This window comes from Eschrichtius robustus, chromosome 21 (assembly GCF_028021215.1).
Source record: "Eschrichtius robustus isolate mEscRob2 chromosome 21, mEscRob2.pri, whole genome shotgun sequence".
In the NCBI taxonomy this organism is placed as follows: Eukaryota; Metazoa; Chordata; class Mammalia; order Artiodactyla; family Eschrichtiidae; genus Eschrichtius; species Eschrichtius robustus.
Genome location: NC_090844.1, coordinates 24,204,675 through 24,220,648, shown reverse-complemented (window position 1 = coordinate 24,220,648; position 15,974 = coordinate 24,204,675). Strand labels below are relative to the sequence as shown.

The window sequence follows — 15,974 nt, the reverse complement described above, 5'->3', positions numbered from 1 at the left end:
CCTGTCTTCTAATAACAGTTTCTTGCCGCAATAGACACGGCATCAGCGAGGAGATACACATCCTCTTACTTTAGAAGAAATTTTGGATGAGACACAACATTTAGATATTGGACTCAAGCAGAAACAATGGCTAATGACTGAGGTAAGAATAGGCTTAAATTATTGTAAAAAAAAAAAAAAAAAATTTGTTGTAACTAGGGTTTTCATATCCTGAAATATGATAATTATTTTTGCTTTTTCTTAAAAGAATTGGTGTAGGGTTTTTGTTCTTTAAACATACACATTTTGGGATTGACTTGTTTTCATATAACCTTATGTATCTATTTAAAAATGTCAAAGACTTGAGCATAAAAGTTATAAAGAAGTCAGTCATTGTACCAATTTTTAACTTTTTACAGAATAATTGATGCTTCTTTTGAATTGCTAAATTTATAATGTACATGTTGGCAAGTTGTATTGTTTCTATGTTTTAGGACATTTAATGCATGAGGTATTATAGGGAAAGCAAGATATTTTGTTAAGCAAGATACTTGTTACACCGCTACTGCTATTATGATTTGATAGTGACGTTACTGCCTCTAGCAGATTACTTGGAAAAATAATCATGAACATTGTATATATGTTCCACACAACGTTGGAAGAAAAGGAATCCCCAACCATCAGTGACCACGCTAATTTGGAAATGAGTAGCACTTTAAAAATTGAGATATTTGTCTCTTTTCTGTGTAAGTATGAAATGACAATTTAATAGGACAACTTTCTAGGACCAGTGCTGATTCTAAAGACCAAATGTAAACTTCCTAAAATATAATTTAATTTATTTTATCGAGCAAATATTGTTCTTGATTTTAGTAATGTAAAATGAACCAGTTAGTATCATTGTAGCTCATTATATTAGTGATATACAAATGGTGGTAATCCACATTTAAATTTTGATGCTTTACCTAATCTTGAAATTTCATGGACTACCCACATTAGGTAAAGTTTATTGTAGTTACTATTCTGTTCTCCCTCCTTTCTTCTTTCTGTGTTTCTTCTCTTTATCCTTTCAGGATCAGGCTGGCAGCTGTAGAAGAAAATTAATAGGGTTGCTCTTTCTTGAAGAGCTTTCCTTCTGATACTAGCTATACAACAGGACTGACTAGAAACATAATTATATTCAGTAATTTCTGCATTCCTACTCAGTTTCAATCTCAGCTGACAGCGTTATAGGTAAATTTCTTACACACACTAGCCTGGTCCTTTTCAGTTCCTTCCACAGCTGCTGGTGCCATTTGATACCGTGCGGAGCAGGCTGACTATTGGTATTTTCATCCCAGGGTAATGTTTCTCACATTATAATCCCGATGTGTGATAAACTATACTTTGAGGGTGGGGTAGGCAGTACCCACTTCACTTTGTCTGGTGATGTTAATAGGTGTTTTATTGATCCTTACCTCTTTTGTCTTCCGAAAGAATATGGGTACAGCGTTCTTCAAAGCAGTTGTAATAAAGTGGTTTCTTTCTCATCCAAAGAATGTATATAAAATAATAAACAGTTTCTTTTATAAAAAATGAGCACCATGCTGGTCTCTGCCTGTTGTTTTGCATCCTGGATGTCCGGTATTTTAGATCTGTTGATATCCACAGGATACTTTTAGTTTGCCACTCTAATACGAGTATTGTGGTTTTTTAATAATTGGTAGAATTAAATAATGTATATATGGTATTTCCTTTTGTTAATATGTCCAACTTGTGTCACTGTTACAGGCATTAGTCAATAATCCCAAAATTGAAGTAGTAGATGGAAAGTATGCCTTCAAGCCCAAGTACAACTTGAAAGATAAGAAGGCCCTACTTAGGCTTTTAGATAAGCATGACCAGCGAGGCTTAGGAGGAATTCTTTTAGAAGACATTGAGGAAGGACTGCCCAATTCCCAGAAAGCTGTCAAGGTAACCTCTCTTTTCTTTCTATGCCTTAATATAATTTGAATTAATAATGTCTTTTGGTTTTAAAAAATATCATGACTTAAAAAGTTATTTTTAAAACCTCCTCCATCATATATACTTGGGGTTGTTACAAGCAAATTAAAGATTTGAGATTTGTGTTTTGTGCTGTAGAGCAGGACAGAGCATAACCATTTTTGTGGAACTTTGACAGCTCCCTTTTGTGTTGTTGTGTATGATTGATTCTTCAAAATATTTCTGGAAAGATTTCCTCAAAGACATTAGTCTTTTTCTTATAAGTTGTTATGTTTGTATTTAAGAACTCCTTCAACAATGCTTTTGTACATTGCTAACCTGAGGGAAACAGAGGCATTAAAACACAAGAACAGGACTTCCCTGGTGGCGCAGTGGTTGAGAATCTGCCTGCCAATGCAGGGGACACGGGTTCGAGCCCTGGCCTGGGAAGATCCCACATGCCGCGGAGCAACTGGGCCCGTGAGCCACAACTACTGAGCCTGAGTGTCTGGAGCCTGTGCTCCGCAACAAGAGAGGCTGCGATAGAGGCCCGTGCGCCGCGATGAAGAGTGGCCCCCACTTGCCGCAACTGGAGAAAGCCCTCGCACAGAAACGAAGACCCAACACAGCCAAAAATAAAAATAATAAATAAAAAATTAAAAAAAAAAAACAAAAACATAAAAAAAACCCCCACAAGAACATTTATAATTTGGTTGTTTCGAATTCCTAAAGGGGCTATCAGTAAAAGTGATAGAGTTTACATTTCCTGTTTAAATTTTCAACTCTCTCGGGAAGGCTGCGAGTCTCTGTTATTCAAAATTGCTAACGATTGATGCTAACCTGTAAGCAGGTTCATTCTTCTTGCTACCTGTGGAGAAAACTTGCTTCTTTCTCTACTTCTTGGTAATTCAATTACACACGTTAGCCTTTTTGGTATTGTCCCACAAGTCCCTTAGGCTGTGTGTGCGCGTGCACGCTTGCTTTTGGACTTTGTTGTTGTTGTTGTATTGATCTGTTGTTAATTGTACTGACTTTTTTACCTCCAATTTGTTATTAAGCCCAATTGGTTAATTCTTTATAGATTGTATCTTCAGTTGTAGACCTTGCTTTTTTTTTTTTTCTAACAATCCCGTCAAGAGAGGTTTTTTTGTTTTTTTTTCAATGTTTATTTATTTGGCTGCACCGGGGTCTTAGTTGTGGCATGCGGGATCTAGTTCCCTGACCAGGGATTGAGCACGGAGTGTTAACCACTGGACCGCCAGGGAAGTTCCATCTAGACTTTCCTTTTCATTCTTTCTTAGGTTTCTGTTTCTCTTCTGAGATTTTGTTTTTTGGTTTTTTTCCATTCATTACAAGCATATTTTACATTACATCCTTGAGTGTAATTTCTTGTAGCTGCTTTAAAATTCTCTTTTCATTTCAAGAGCTGGGTCATCTTGGGGATGGTCTGCTCTGAGACTTTGTCTCTTGAGTACGGGTCATGTTTTCTTCTTTCTTCATATACCTAATTTCTGTTGAGTCTTGAACACTGTGAATTATGTGGCTCAGGATTCTGTTATATTCCTCCAAAGAGTGTTTTTGTTTGTTTATTTTGTTTTTAAGTGGGCATTTGTCTTGACTAGAGTCAAACTTCAAACTTTGTATTCTCTGTGGTGGATGGCATACGACACATCTGTTTTGTTCTTTTAGCTCTATTCTTTTCAAAATGTCTTGTCCAGAGATTAGTATAGTAGTTTTCTTCCAGTGGGCTGGTCCCTTAGGAGCTACTTGGCCATTACCAGATGAAGAACGCTTTTTAAGATTTTCACTTAAGTGTCTAAACTTAACCTGCACAAATGTTGCAAATAGTATGTGACCAAAGTTGATAAATTGTGCACTTTATAGCATGTTGAAAGGTAGAACTACTGAATGCTAGCTTAACAATTGGGAGTGCTAGGTACATTTCCTGCTCCATTCTTTTTCCCATTTTGATACAGGCCAGTATTGTTACTCTTTGGTAGGCTTTATATTACATTCTAAAGTAGAACAGTAATGTAAACTGATATTTGCTTTTTCTATTTTAAATAATTTTGTGGTGTAAAGTCACATTGTCACTGTATTTTTTTTTTTTTTTTTAACATTTGGCTTCCACTTTTTTTCTTTTTCTTTTTTTTTTTTTTTTGGCTGCGTTGGGTCTTCATTGCTGCACGTAGGCTTTCTCTAGTTGCAGCGAGTGGGGGCTACTCTTCGATGCAGTGCACGGGCTTCTCATTGTGGTGGCTTCTCTTGTTGCAGAGCATGGGCTCTAGGTGTGCAGGCTTCAGTAGTTGTGGCACGTGGGCTCAGTAGTTGTGGCTTGCGGGCTCTAGAGCACAGGCTCAGTAGCTGTGGCACACGGGCTTAGTTGCTTCGCGGAATGTGGAATCTTCCCGGACCAGGGATCGAACCTGTGTCCCCTGCGTTGGCAAGTAGATTCTTAACCACTGCACCACCAGGGAAGTCCCTGTTACCCTGTTTTTAATGGCTCTCTTCCTTAAGGAGTAGAGCTGAAAAGGGGTCATGAAAAGCACACAGTCTGTCATTTGCAAGCAGGATTATTTCTAAGTTGTTCGAAACCCTAAGTTTTAAAAAAATCCTCACATTTTAAATATGTGAAGATGTGTTCTAAGTAATTTCTCAAGGGAGAAATTTGGCCTAATTAAGTTAAATCCCTTCTGTGTTGTTTCCTTTTCTTCAGTTCTTGGTGGAGATAGAAGAAACTTTTACTGTCATTTTGTTGACCATATAGTGTTTTGAAGAAATGTACAGTATAGTGCTAGCAAGGAACAAAAAGGACTGTGCAAAAGCAAGAAAACAAGACAATGAGAAAAACCAGTGACTGTTCCAGATTATTCACTTCTCAGTGGTTGTTTTTTTAAGGTTTTCTAATAATTAAATTAACTGCCAGAATAATTTTAATAACTCTGCGTTTGTGATATGGTTTAATTTTAAGGTGGTGTATTGAATCAACTAAGGGTTTTTTTTTTAAATTAAAAATTCTTTTTAATTGTAAAAAATGATCATAGTAAGTCTGGTTAAATGCGTCACATACATAGTTATCAAAAAAAATTTATTTTGTGAAGAACTTTTAAGATCTGCTTTCTTAGCAACTTTCAAATATGCAATACAGTATTATTAACTATAGTCATCATAATGTATAGTACATCTCTATGACTTATTTTACAACTGGAAGTTTGTACCTTTTGACCCCTTTCTTGCATTTTGCCCACCCCTTGACCCACTCACTGCCTCTTGGAACCACAATCTGTCCTCTGTATCTGTGAGCTCATAATTTTTTTTTTTTTTAAGATTTCATATATAAGTGAGATCATACAGTATTTGTCTTTCTCAGTCTGACCTACTTGACTTAGCATAATGCCCTCAAGGTCCATCCATGTTGTTGCAAATGGCAAGATTTCATTCTTTTTTATGGCTGCGTAATATTCCATTGTTTATATATAACACATTTTCTTTATCCATTCGTACATCATTGGGCACTTAGGTTGTTTCCATATCTTGGCTACTGTAAATAATACTGCACTGAACAAGGTGGTGCATATATCTTTTTAAGTTAGTGTTTTCATTTTCTTTGGATAAAAATACCCAGAAGTGGTATTGCTGAATCATATGGTAGTTTTATTTTTAATTTTTTGAGGAACCTCCATACTGTTTTCCAAGGTGCCTACATCAGTTTACGTTCACACCAACAGTGCACTAGGGTTCCCTTTTCTCCATATCCTTGCCAAGACTCATCATTTCTTGTCTTTTTGAAAATAGCCATTCTGACAGGTGTGAGGTGATAATCTTGTTGTGGTGTTCATTTTCATTTTCCTGATGGTTAGTGATGTTGAGCATCTTTTCATGTACCTGTTGACCATCTGTGTGTCTTCTTCAGGAAAACGTCTATTCAAATCTTCTGCCCAATTTTTAATCGGGTGGGGTTTTTTGTTTTTTTGCTGTTGAGTTCCATGAGTTCTTTATATATTTTGGATGTTAACCCCTTATCAGATATATGATTTGCAAATATTTTCTCCCACTTAGTAGGTTGCCTTTTCATTTTGTTGATGTTTCCTTTGCTGTGCAGAAGCTTTTTAGTATAATGTGATCCCACCTGTTTATTTTTGCTTTTGTTGCTTTTGCTTTTGATGTCAAATCTGAAAAGGTGCCAAGATGAATGTCAAGGAGCTTATTGCCTGTGTTTTCTTACAGGAGTCTTATGGTTTCAGGTCTTACATTCAGGTCTTTAATCCATTTTGAAATAATTTTTGCATATAGTGTGAGATAATGGTTCAGTTTCATTCTTTTGCATGTGGTTGCCCAGTTTTCCCAGCACCATTTATTGAGAGACTATCCTTTCCCTATTGTATATTCTTAGCACCTTTGTCGTAAATTAATTCACCATATATGCATAGGTTTATTTCTGGGTTCTCTCTTCTGTCCCATTGATCTATGTGTCTGTTTTTATGCCAGTACCATACTGTTTCAATTACTATACCTTTGTAGTGTAGGCAGTGTGATGCTTTCAGCTTTGTTCTTTTTCAAGATTGCTTTGGCTGACAGGATCTTTTGTGGTTCCATATACATTTTAGCATTGTTCTATTTCTGTGAAAAATGCCATTGGAATTTTGATAGGGATTGCATTGAATCTATATTTTGCTTTGGGTAGTATAGACATTTTAACAATATTAACTCTTCCAATCCGTGAGCACAGAATATCTTTCCATTTTTTGTGTCTTCTTCAGTTTCTTTCATCATTGTCATATAGTTTTCAGTGTAGACGTTATTTATCTCCTTGGTGAAATTTATTTCTAGGTATCTTATTCTTTTTGATGCAATTGTAAATGGGATTGTTAATTTCTCTTTCTGATAGTTATTAGTGCATAGAAACTCAAAAGTTTTGTATATTGATTATACAGTATACAAAACTTTACTGAATTCATTATTCTAATAGTTTTTTGGTGAAGTCTTTAGGGAGATACATAAAATCCAGTTTGCAAAAAGTAATATTTTTATTCCTTCCTTTCCAATTTGTATGCCTTTTATTTCTTTTTCTTGCCTAATTGCTCTGGTTAGGACTCCAATACTATGTTGAGTAAAAGTGGCAGAGTAGACATCCTTGTCTTGTTCCTGATTTTAGAGGCAGTGCTTTCAGCCTTTCACTGTTGAATTTGATGTAAACTGTGGGCTTGTCATATATGGCCTTTATTATGTTGAGGTATGTTACCTTGGTATCCACACTGTGGAGAGTTATCATAAGTGGATGTTGAATTTTGCCAAATGCTTTTTCTGCATTTACTGAAATGATCATATGATTTTTATCTTTCATTTTATTAATGTGCTATATAGCACATTGATTGATTTGCAGATATTGAGCCATCCTTGCATGCCTGGAATAAATCCCACTTGATTGTGGTGTGTGATTCTTTTAATGTATTGTTGAATTTGGTGTGTTGACTATTCTGTTGAGGATTTTTTGCATCTATGTTCATCAGGGATATTGGCCTGTAATTTTCTTTTCTTGTAGCATACTTTATCTGGTTTTGGTATCAGGGTAATGCTGGCCTCGAAAAATGAGTTTGATGAACTGCTTCAGTTTTTTGGAAGAGTTTGAGAAGGATTGATATTCTTCTTTGTTCAGTAGAGTTCACTAGTGAAGTTATCTGGTCCTGGACTTTTGTTTGTTGGGAGATTTTTGAGTACTTATTCAATTTATTAGTAACTGATCTGTTCAGAATTCCTGTTTCTTCATGATTCAGTCTTGATAGCTTATATGTTTCTAGAAATTCATCCATTTCCTCTAGGTTGTCCAGTTTTGTTGGTGTACGTTCATAGTAGTCTCTTATGATTCTTTGTATTCTGTGGTATTATTTGTAATGCCTGTCATTTCATTTCTGATTTAATTGAGTTTTCTGTCCTTTTTTCTTGGTTAGTTGAGCTAAGGGTTTGTCAATTTTGTTTATCTTTTCAAAGAACCAGCTCATAGTTTCATTAATCTTTTCTGTTGTCTTTTTAGTCTCTATTTAAATTTATTTCCACTCTAATCTTTGTTAGTTCCTTCCTTATACCAACTTCATGCTTCATTTGTTCTTTTTCTAGTTCCTTGAGGTGTAAGTTTAGGTTATCTGATATTGTTCTTGTTTTTTGATGTAGGCATTTATACCTGTGAACTTTCTCTTAGAATTGCTTTTTTTTTTTTTTTTAACCTCTCATAAGTTTTGGTATGTTGTATTTCCATTTTCATTTTTTTCAAGGTATGTTTAAATTTCTTCTTTGACCCAGTGATTGCAAGCATATTGCTTAATTTCTGCATATTGCTTAATCTCTGCATATTTGTGAATTTTCCATCTTCTTATAATTGATTTTTAGTTTTACATACCATTGTGGTCAGAAAAGGTGCTTGATGTGATTTGTTAAGACTCGTTTTGTGGCTTAACATATTAACTATCCCGGAGAATATCAAGTGTGTACTTGAGAATAATGTGTATTCTATTGCTTTTGGATGGAATGTTCTTTATATATCTGTTAAGTCCATGTAGTTCACACATTGATGCCTAAGGCTGAGATTATTGTCATCTAAAGGCTCATAGATTGAGACTTTATTTCTGTGATGAACTTCACCATCATCATTATAGTCCAGATTACTGCTATCAGGCTTTTTGCATTCTTGTTCTCATTAATTAATAATAATGAAATATCTGATATCAATTTTCTTGTCATTGCTAGAGTAGTAGAAAATGAAAAATTTTTAATTGTCAACTGTGCTCAGTGAAAGCTAAAAGATAGTAAAGACTACTCAAGTCTTTTATATTTTCTTTAAAGATGATGCAGTATTTTGGGCAGTGCAGTAAGAAAACTGAAGGATGCTATTTATCTCATAGTTGCACACACATTTTTAGGTGATTTAATCATTCTTCCATTTTCTTACTGTTCTAGCTTTTCAAAGCATAATTGGAAATGATAGATGGATAATGATGAGTAACAAAATATTTCAAGGTAAAGGAAAAGTAAGAACAATGAGGTTCCACAGTTTTTCTCATAGATTAATGAAAGGGTCCAGTAGACCCAAATTGTAATTGCAACATAGATTGAATTTTGTTCTATTTAAAACAATTTTTTTTTCTTTATGTACTTTGGATGGTCTCTAAGAATAAAAGTCTCAAAATATCAATTCTTAAAAATAGAACTGTTCAAGAAAGAAACTCAAGAATTAAAATTTGGTCTAGTGGACCCTAATGGTGTATTGAGGGTTAAAGGAAGTGGGAGTCCTTTGTTGTTTTAAAAAAAAAAATTTTTTTTTTTTTTCTTGGGTGATGTAATTTGGAGTTAACTGAAAATTTTTTCTTTATCTTTAAGGCTTTAGGGGACCAGATACTATTTGTAAACCGTCCTGATAAGAAGAAGATTCTTTTCTTCAATGATAAGAGCTGTCAGTTTTCTGTGGATGAAGGTGAGCCTTTCTGTATAGATAACTTTCTTTAATTTGCAGACATGTTACAAATTTAGGGTGACAGAATTTATAATATTTATAATACAATTATAACTTAAATTTTATAATACTGCTTTTTTAGCATTATCATCTCAACGCTAATAACTCCTATGTCTAATGTATTGTTTCTCACAATGCAGTTTGAAATGTGTAATTTGAAAGATTTTAGGTACAGTCATAGTGTAGCAGTTCATGATTTCTTATGCTCATAGCTCAGCTGTACCAAACAGGAGTTTATTTCTTTATTTCTGTTGTTTTACAAATATTACTTCGTATCTTGATATGAAAGCTTGTTTCAGGATGGGAAAAAGAATAAACTTTTTGTGGAGACTGATATTCTCTTAAATAACTTAGAATTTTTTGATTATCAAATTGGATAAGAAAGGAGATTAATTTTTTCTTTCTGGCAATTTTAGAGTTGTATGCTAAGCTATATGTTGTCTTGTACTAAATGTGTGATACTTACATTTTGGATTTTAGTTAAAAATATTTCATCAATATTTTCAAGTAAAATAGTAATTAAACAAGGGTTTAGTCATGAGAAATTTCTTTTCTATACAAGTAGATATTCTCATGTAAGCAAATATGTTTTACTCTAAATTTGTATTAATTTTGAAGTTTTATCAAAAGGCAAGAAAAGGATTGAACGTCATTTTAATTATAAAATTTCAAAAGTGATACAAACTCCCAGCAAAATATTCTAAAAATATAGAGGGATATATAGTACGATAGTAGTATAGACTGCAAACAGTGAAACTATTGCTGTGCCAACCTGGTAGTCATATTGACTTTTTTTTATGACATTAAATGAAAGAGTTTCTGTTGAATGAGTAATTTTGTATAAGAAGTGCATTTACAAATCTTGTCCCTGTAGAGCCCAAACCTGTCTTGATTATGACTTGTAATTTGTACAGTAACCCTAAGGTTTTCTCTTATGTGTTATCTGGCTGTAGATAATCAGGCTTGTGGTGCTGTAGTTTCGTCAACCTAAGGTTACTTAGATGACCATGATTTTTTGTAGGAAATAGAATATTGTATTTTTGTGAAAATCCTCATCAAGAATACCTTGTATTGATATATAGTTGGTTCTCGATAAATGTTTGTTAATTAAACGAAATTTGCAAAGTATTCCGGCTCTTCTATAATGCTATTTCTAATAAATAAGGTAAGCTTCCTGTATGTAAACAAGATAGTAGTCAGCTCCTTCTCTACATTGTAATGATAGGTGCTCATTTAAGAAAGATTTGGCTGAGCAAGTTTTGTATTGCCTGAGTCTCTTTTACTTGGAATTTTGGTGTTATGTAAACTTTTATAATTGTCAAATTGATTTCTTTTAAAAACTGTATGGATGGACTTGACCTTTAAGTCTTTCTGAGTTTAAGCAAAGAAACAACCGATTCCTTTATTCTTAAGCATAGTTAATCCATTTGAAGAAAATTTTCACAGTATTAAAAGAAACTTATCACAGGTATCACATGTTCAAATAGTTAAGGAAGATCTTACAATAAACAGCAGATGTGCTTTTCCTTTCTCTAGTTCCAGTCCCTTTTTTTTTCTGGCAAGTAACTTAACTGGTTTTATTTTAGATTCTTCTGGTGGTTTTTCCCATCTGGCTAAATAATATGCTTATACTGTTATTTCTTTATTTTTTTAACTTGAAACATCGTCTAATGACTTACTCTTTATCATCTCTCTGATTCCAACACCTTTCTCTCTTTTCTACTTCCCAATATAGTACATCACTATTTTTAGTTTCTCTTTCATTTATCTTGGCACTTTCAACAACATAAACCTTCTCAGTGGGAATTTTTAGTATTAAGTCTGCTCTCTAGATGGCAGCATAGTGTAGCATATCTGTTCTGGAAGTAGATGTTTAAATTGAGGCAAGTGTTTGATAGGAGAGAGATTGCAGTAGCTCTCTAAGAGTAGCATGAAACTGTAGGATTTCTTGATGGTATTTCATTGGAGAAATTTTAGGAGTACACTTGGATTTAGCAGTAACCCTCACAGTAGTTCTTACACTAAACCATTGTGATTTTTGTGTGCCTTGTGTGTGCTTTCTGTGGATACTGTTGTTTTAACTTTGGTCAGTGTTTTCCTGTTTGTGTATTTTTTACCTACAGTTCTGTTCCTTAGTATTACCTGTTTTCATTTGCCATGTAATATGGCCTTTCACAAGGCTTAAACTCTTCCCATCTCCTCATTACTTGGCTATAAAGACAAAATGAGGATTTTCACTTTTTGCCCCTCAGATTATAAAAGTAATCATATATGCTTTTTAGTAAAATCCCACACATCTAGAAATAAGTGCTGTAAATAGTTTAGTGTTTATTTCTCTAGTTTACTTTCTCTATACTATAGGTATTCAGTGATGCTGTGTGGCTATTTATTTATTTATTTTTAGGATATTATTTATTTTTATTATTTATTTATTTATTTTGGTTGTGCCAGGTCTTAGTTGCGGCACACGGGATGTTTGTTGTGGCATGTGGACTTCTTAGTTGCAGCATGCGGGACTTTAGTTGCGGCATGCATGGGGAATCTAGTTCCCTGATCAGGGATCAAACCTGGGCACGCTGCATTGGGACCGCAGAGTCTTACCCACTGGACCACAGGGGAAGTCCCCCTGTGTGGCTATTTAGTATTCTGTTTTATAGGTGTGTCTGATGCATGGATTTTTAAACACTTAACATTGCTGCAGCAAATATCCTTACAGACCTGATATGGTGGATATATGTATATGTATTTTTTATGTTAATGAAACGCCATATAAATCAGGAAAATATAGGGAAGGTAAACAGTAAATTACTTTTGCATCTTTTAAAGATCTTTACTGCTATTGGTGAAATACATTACTAGATTTCTCAATATTGAACCATCCTTTTAGTCCTAGAATAACCCTTCTTTGGTGCCTGTATTTCTGCGTTCCTTTTACTAACGTATTTAAGCATTTTTGCTTTTTTCTTTTTTTGTGTGCTTTCTCAGGGTTTGGTATGGGTGTATGCTGGATTCATAAAAAGAGAAGTGCAGATTTATATTGTTAAAATTTATTTCAATATTTGTAATTGTTCAAGCACATTTATACATACTCAGATATAAATGGAATATATATGAAATAGCTGTTTACATTTTTATATAGAATTACCATTGAATGTGATAGCTGCAAGTGAACTAATGAAGGTGTGATTCATTGGCAACTTATATACCATAATTGGTGTTTTCCTTAAGTGATAAAGAATGCTTGGTAAAGTTCTAAAAAATACAAGGTGTAGCTTTTCTGTGATTACAAAGGTTAATCATACTGTATTCATACATTATACACTGTATAAAGTGTGTATTAAACCAGTATAAGAAATACTTTGTTTATATACGTAAAACAGAATTGGGTTCTAGGCTCAGTTTATTATAAACTGGTATTTATCATTAATCTGTATACTTTCTAATAAAGATAGTTGGGAGGATGCAGGGTTTTTCAACCTTGGCAGTATTGATGTTTGGAGCCGGGTAATGTTTTTGGTGTCAGGGTTGTCACAGTGCCTTTTGGGATGATTAGCAGCATCCCTCCCTGCTCTAGATGCCAGTAGCTTACCTTCCCCACAGTGTGACACCCAGAAATGTATCCAGACAGTACCAGAAGTTCCCTGGGGAGCAGAATTGCCCAGGTTGAGAGTTATATTAAAGGTACAATTTATGTTTATAAAACAGAAATATTACGATATGTTGTCTTCAAGCTTCTTTTTGTGCGTTCCTTCATTCAGCGCATTCAGTGATATGAGGGATAGCAAAGTGAATGAGATTTCTGTCCTTGAGCCCAGGCGGAGGGTGGAATGACATGGGTACACATATGGTACAACATGTCATACAGCATGTCACTGTGGTGTTCATACAGTGCTGTAGAGACCCTGGGGGTCACAGCCACCCACAGGAACCTCAGGGGTAAGATGCCGTTCTTTTAGTTGAAAGTGTCGGTATTGCGTAAATCACTTATTTTAAAAACGGAGGTTTTTTGTTGATGATTTAAATTATGTGTTTCCAGAGAAGACCTATTGAAAACAGACGCATATCTTTTTTTATATATATAAATTTATTTATTTATTTATGGCTGTGTTGGGTCTTTGTTGCTACACACGGGCTTTCTCTAGTTGTGGCGAGCGGGGGCTACTCTTCATTGTGGTGTGCGGGCTTCTCACTGCGGTGGCTTCTCTTGTTGCAGAGCATGGGCTCTAGGCGCGCGGGCTTCAGTAGTTGTGGCACGCAGGCTCAGTAGTTGTGGCTCACGGACTTAGTTGCTCCGTGGCATGTGGGATCTTCCTGGACCAGGGCTTGAACCCGTGTCCCCTGCATTGGCAGGCGGATTCTTAACCGCTGCACCACCAGGAAAGCCCACAGATGCATATCTTAACATTTGTCTTTCTCACTGTCCACCTGTCTGTCTTTTTTTGTATTTTATTTCTCAAAATAATTACGCTGATCAAGTTATTTGTTTTAGCTCACTAGGTGGCAGTCTTAGCTATAGAGAGGAACTGTTGAGTGGGCAAGCTTTCAGTCACTGAAGATTCACCCTTCATTCTATCTGTGATAGAAGCAAATGTCCAAAAATGAGATATAGCATAAGTAAGGAGAAAGTCTATTGTGTAGTAATGAAAAAGAATTAAATAGATAAGTGAACCCAGAGTAGTTGGACCTAGGTATGTGTTTTATTTCACAGAGGTATTTATTCTCTTAAATCAGAATCTTATTCATTAGAGGCAATATAAATGCAGTGGTCAAGAGGATGGTCTGAGTAGTCGATCTGTAGGTTTAAATCTTGGCTCTGCTCCTTATTAGCTTAGGCAAGATACTGCCAAGTAATACTTAACCCCTCTCTGTCTGAGATTCCTCATCTATAAAATAGGAATAGTGGTATCTGTACTTCAGTGGTCCTTATGGGGATTAAATGAGTTAATATAAATAAAAATGCTTAGAGCTTGGAATGGAACCTGGCACATAGTAAGAATAATAGTATCAGCAGGCTAGCTATTATTAGTAACGTTAAAAATATAAAATAGTACCAAAATATTAGGTGTTTTAATCTTACTCATCTGGTTACTTTATTCAGCTATCTGGTTATTAACTCAGTGGATCTGTGATTTTGCAGTTGGTTAGACAGGTAGCAGAGAAGCAGAGTCAGTTCAGTTGGAGTGCTGATGTGTGGCAGTGACATACTGTTAGGTGGTGTTCCTGTACGAAGTCCGATGACAATCTGACTGACCCCCCATTGCCGGTAACTTGTTCTTTTCTGCCTGGAAGCTTCAGCGATTTCAGCTTTATCCTTAGAATCTAGGACTCCTCCCAGTAGCTACTCCCCTGGGGCCCTGATGCTGTTTTAGGTCATTTTTTAATAGCTATGTGGTATTCCAGATAGGGACATACTTTAAAACACTTTTTCTTATGCTCCACAAAGAGAAACTTAGTGTTTATTTTTTTGCTATATGCTATTATAAATAATGCTCAGTCCTTGCACATAAATATATGTACACTTGCTTGGTTATCTCCTTATTGTAGTTTTCTTAAAGTATAATTGGTGGGTCAAAAGATAAGGCGTGTTTGAAAAAAATTTCAATAGCCTGCCTAATGCCCATCCTAAAGTTTGCACCAATTTTTGGGACCAATTTATATGCGAAGGTATCCATTTCTTTACCCTCACTAGATGTTTTTAGTTAACTTTGCCGGCCTCACAGAAAATACAGATTATTCTTTATTTTAATTTGTATTTTCTTGCCGTGATTTTTATAAAATTGACACCAGTTTATTTCTCTTTGTACCTCTGTCAGAAAATCTGAGCATTTTCTGTCCCTACAAACATTAACAAGTAATTAAATTTGGGATCTTGTGAGATCCTGTTTCTAAAATTAGGCCCTGCCTTCCAGTGTTCATCTTAAGTATTTATGCAGCTGTAATACATTTTCACAGTAGATGTATTATTTAAATGCTGCAACAGCATTGAGCTAAGGAAAGCCATGGATTAAAGTAGAAATGTTTCATTGAAACAAAGACATTGAAGAATTTTTATTCAGGTATTTTCCTCTGAATACAGCTCAAGTGATGTTTCTTTTAGCAAAAGGAAGTAGTTAAATTTTGTTTTAATGTCCTTTCAATTCCACTGTACTATGAAAATGTACAGTGTTGTATATTCTTTTTGGTGGTACAGTAACACAGACTGGCTTTCCAGACCATTCCTGTCATATTGCCTCTGTCATTGTGTCATAAGCGGCCTGAGGTATATAAGCTCTGTACACATCAGGTACAAAGTGAAAGTAGTTTCAGTCTTCAAGGAACTGAAATTTTGCAATGCTGGTAACACAGAGGTTTGGTAAAGAGTGAACTGAGTGAAGTTTAACACTGAGTGAAAGGTGTTTTTATTACATGTATTTTTTTCTCCTTACCCTTTTGTTATACAGAGAGAAGTACACAGTATAGTTGTTATACAGTTATATCACGTATTACTTTTTCTAAATAGTGAATACAGTTTTTACAAGTTGATAGTTAG

At 34.9% G+C, this 15,974-nt stretch overlaps 1 protein-coding gene across 1 annotated transcript in view; it reads left to right on the top strand.

Annotated features, from left to right (window-relative positions):
• Positions 1 to 15,974, top strand: part of GTF2E2 (general transcription factor IIE subunit 2) — a 62,183-nt gene that overhangs the window by 28,293 nt on the left and 17,916 nt on the right. Inside the window, exons 4-6 of the mRNA XM_068532223.1 lie at positions 35 to 142; positions 1,750 to 1,932; positions 9,313 to 9,406. Of these exons, the coding sequence (XP_068388324.1) occupies positions 35 to 142; positions 1,750 to 1,932; positions 9,313 to 9,406 (385 nt within the window). The remainder of the gene's footprint in view (positions 1 to 34; positions 143 to 1,749; positions 1,933 to 9,312; positions 9,407 to 15,974) is intronic.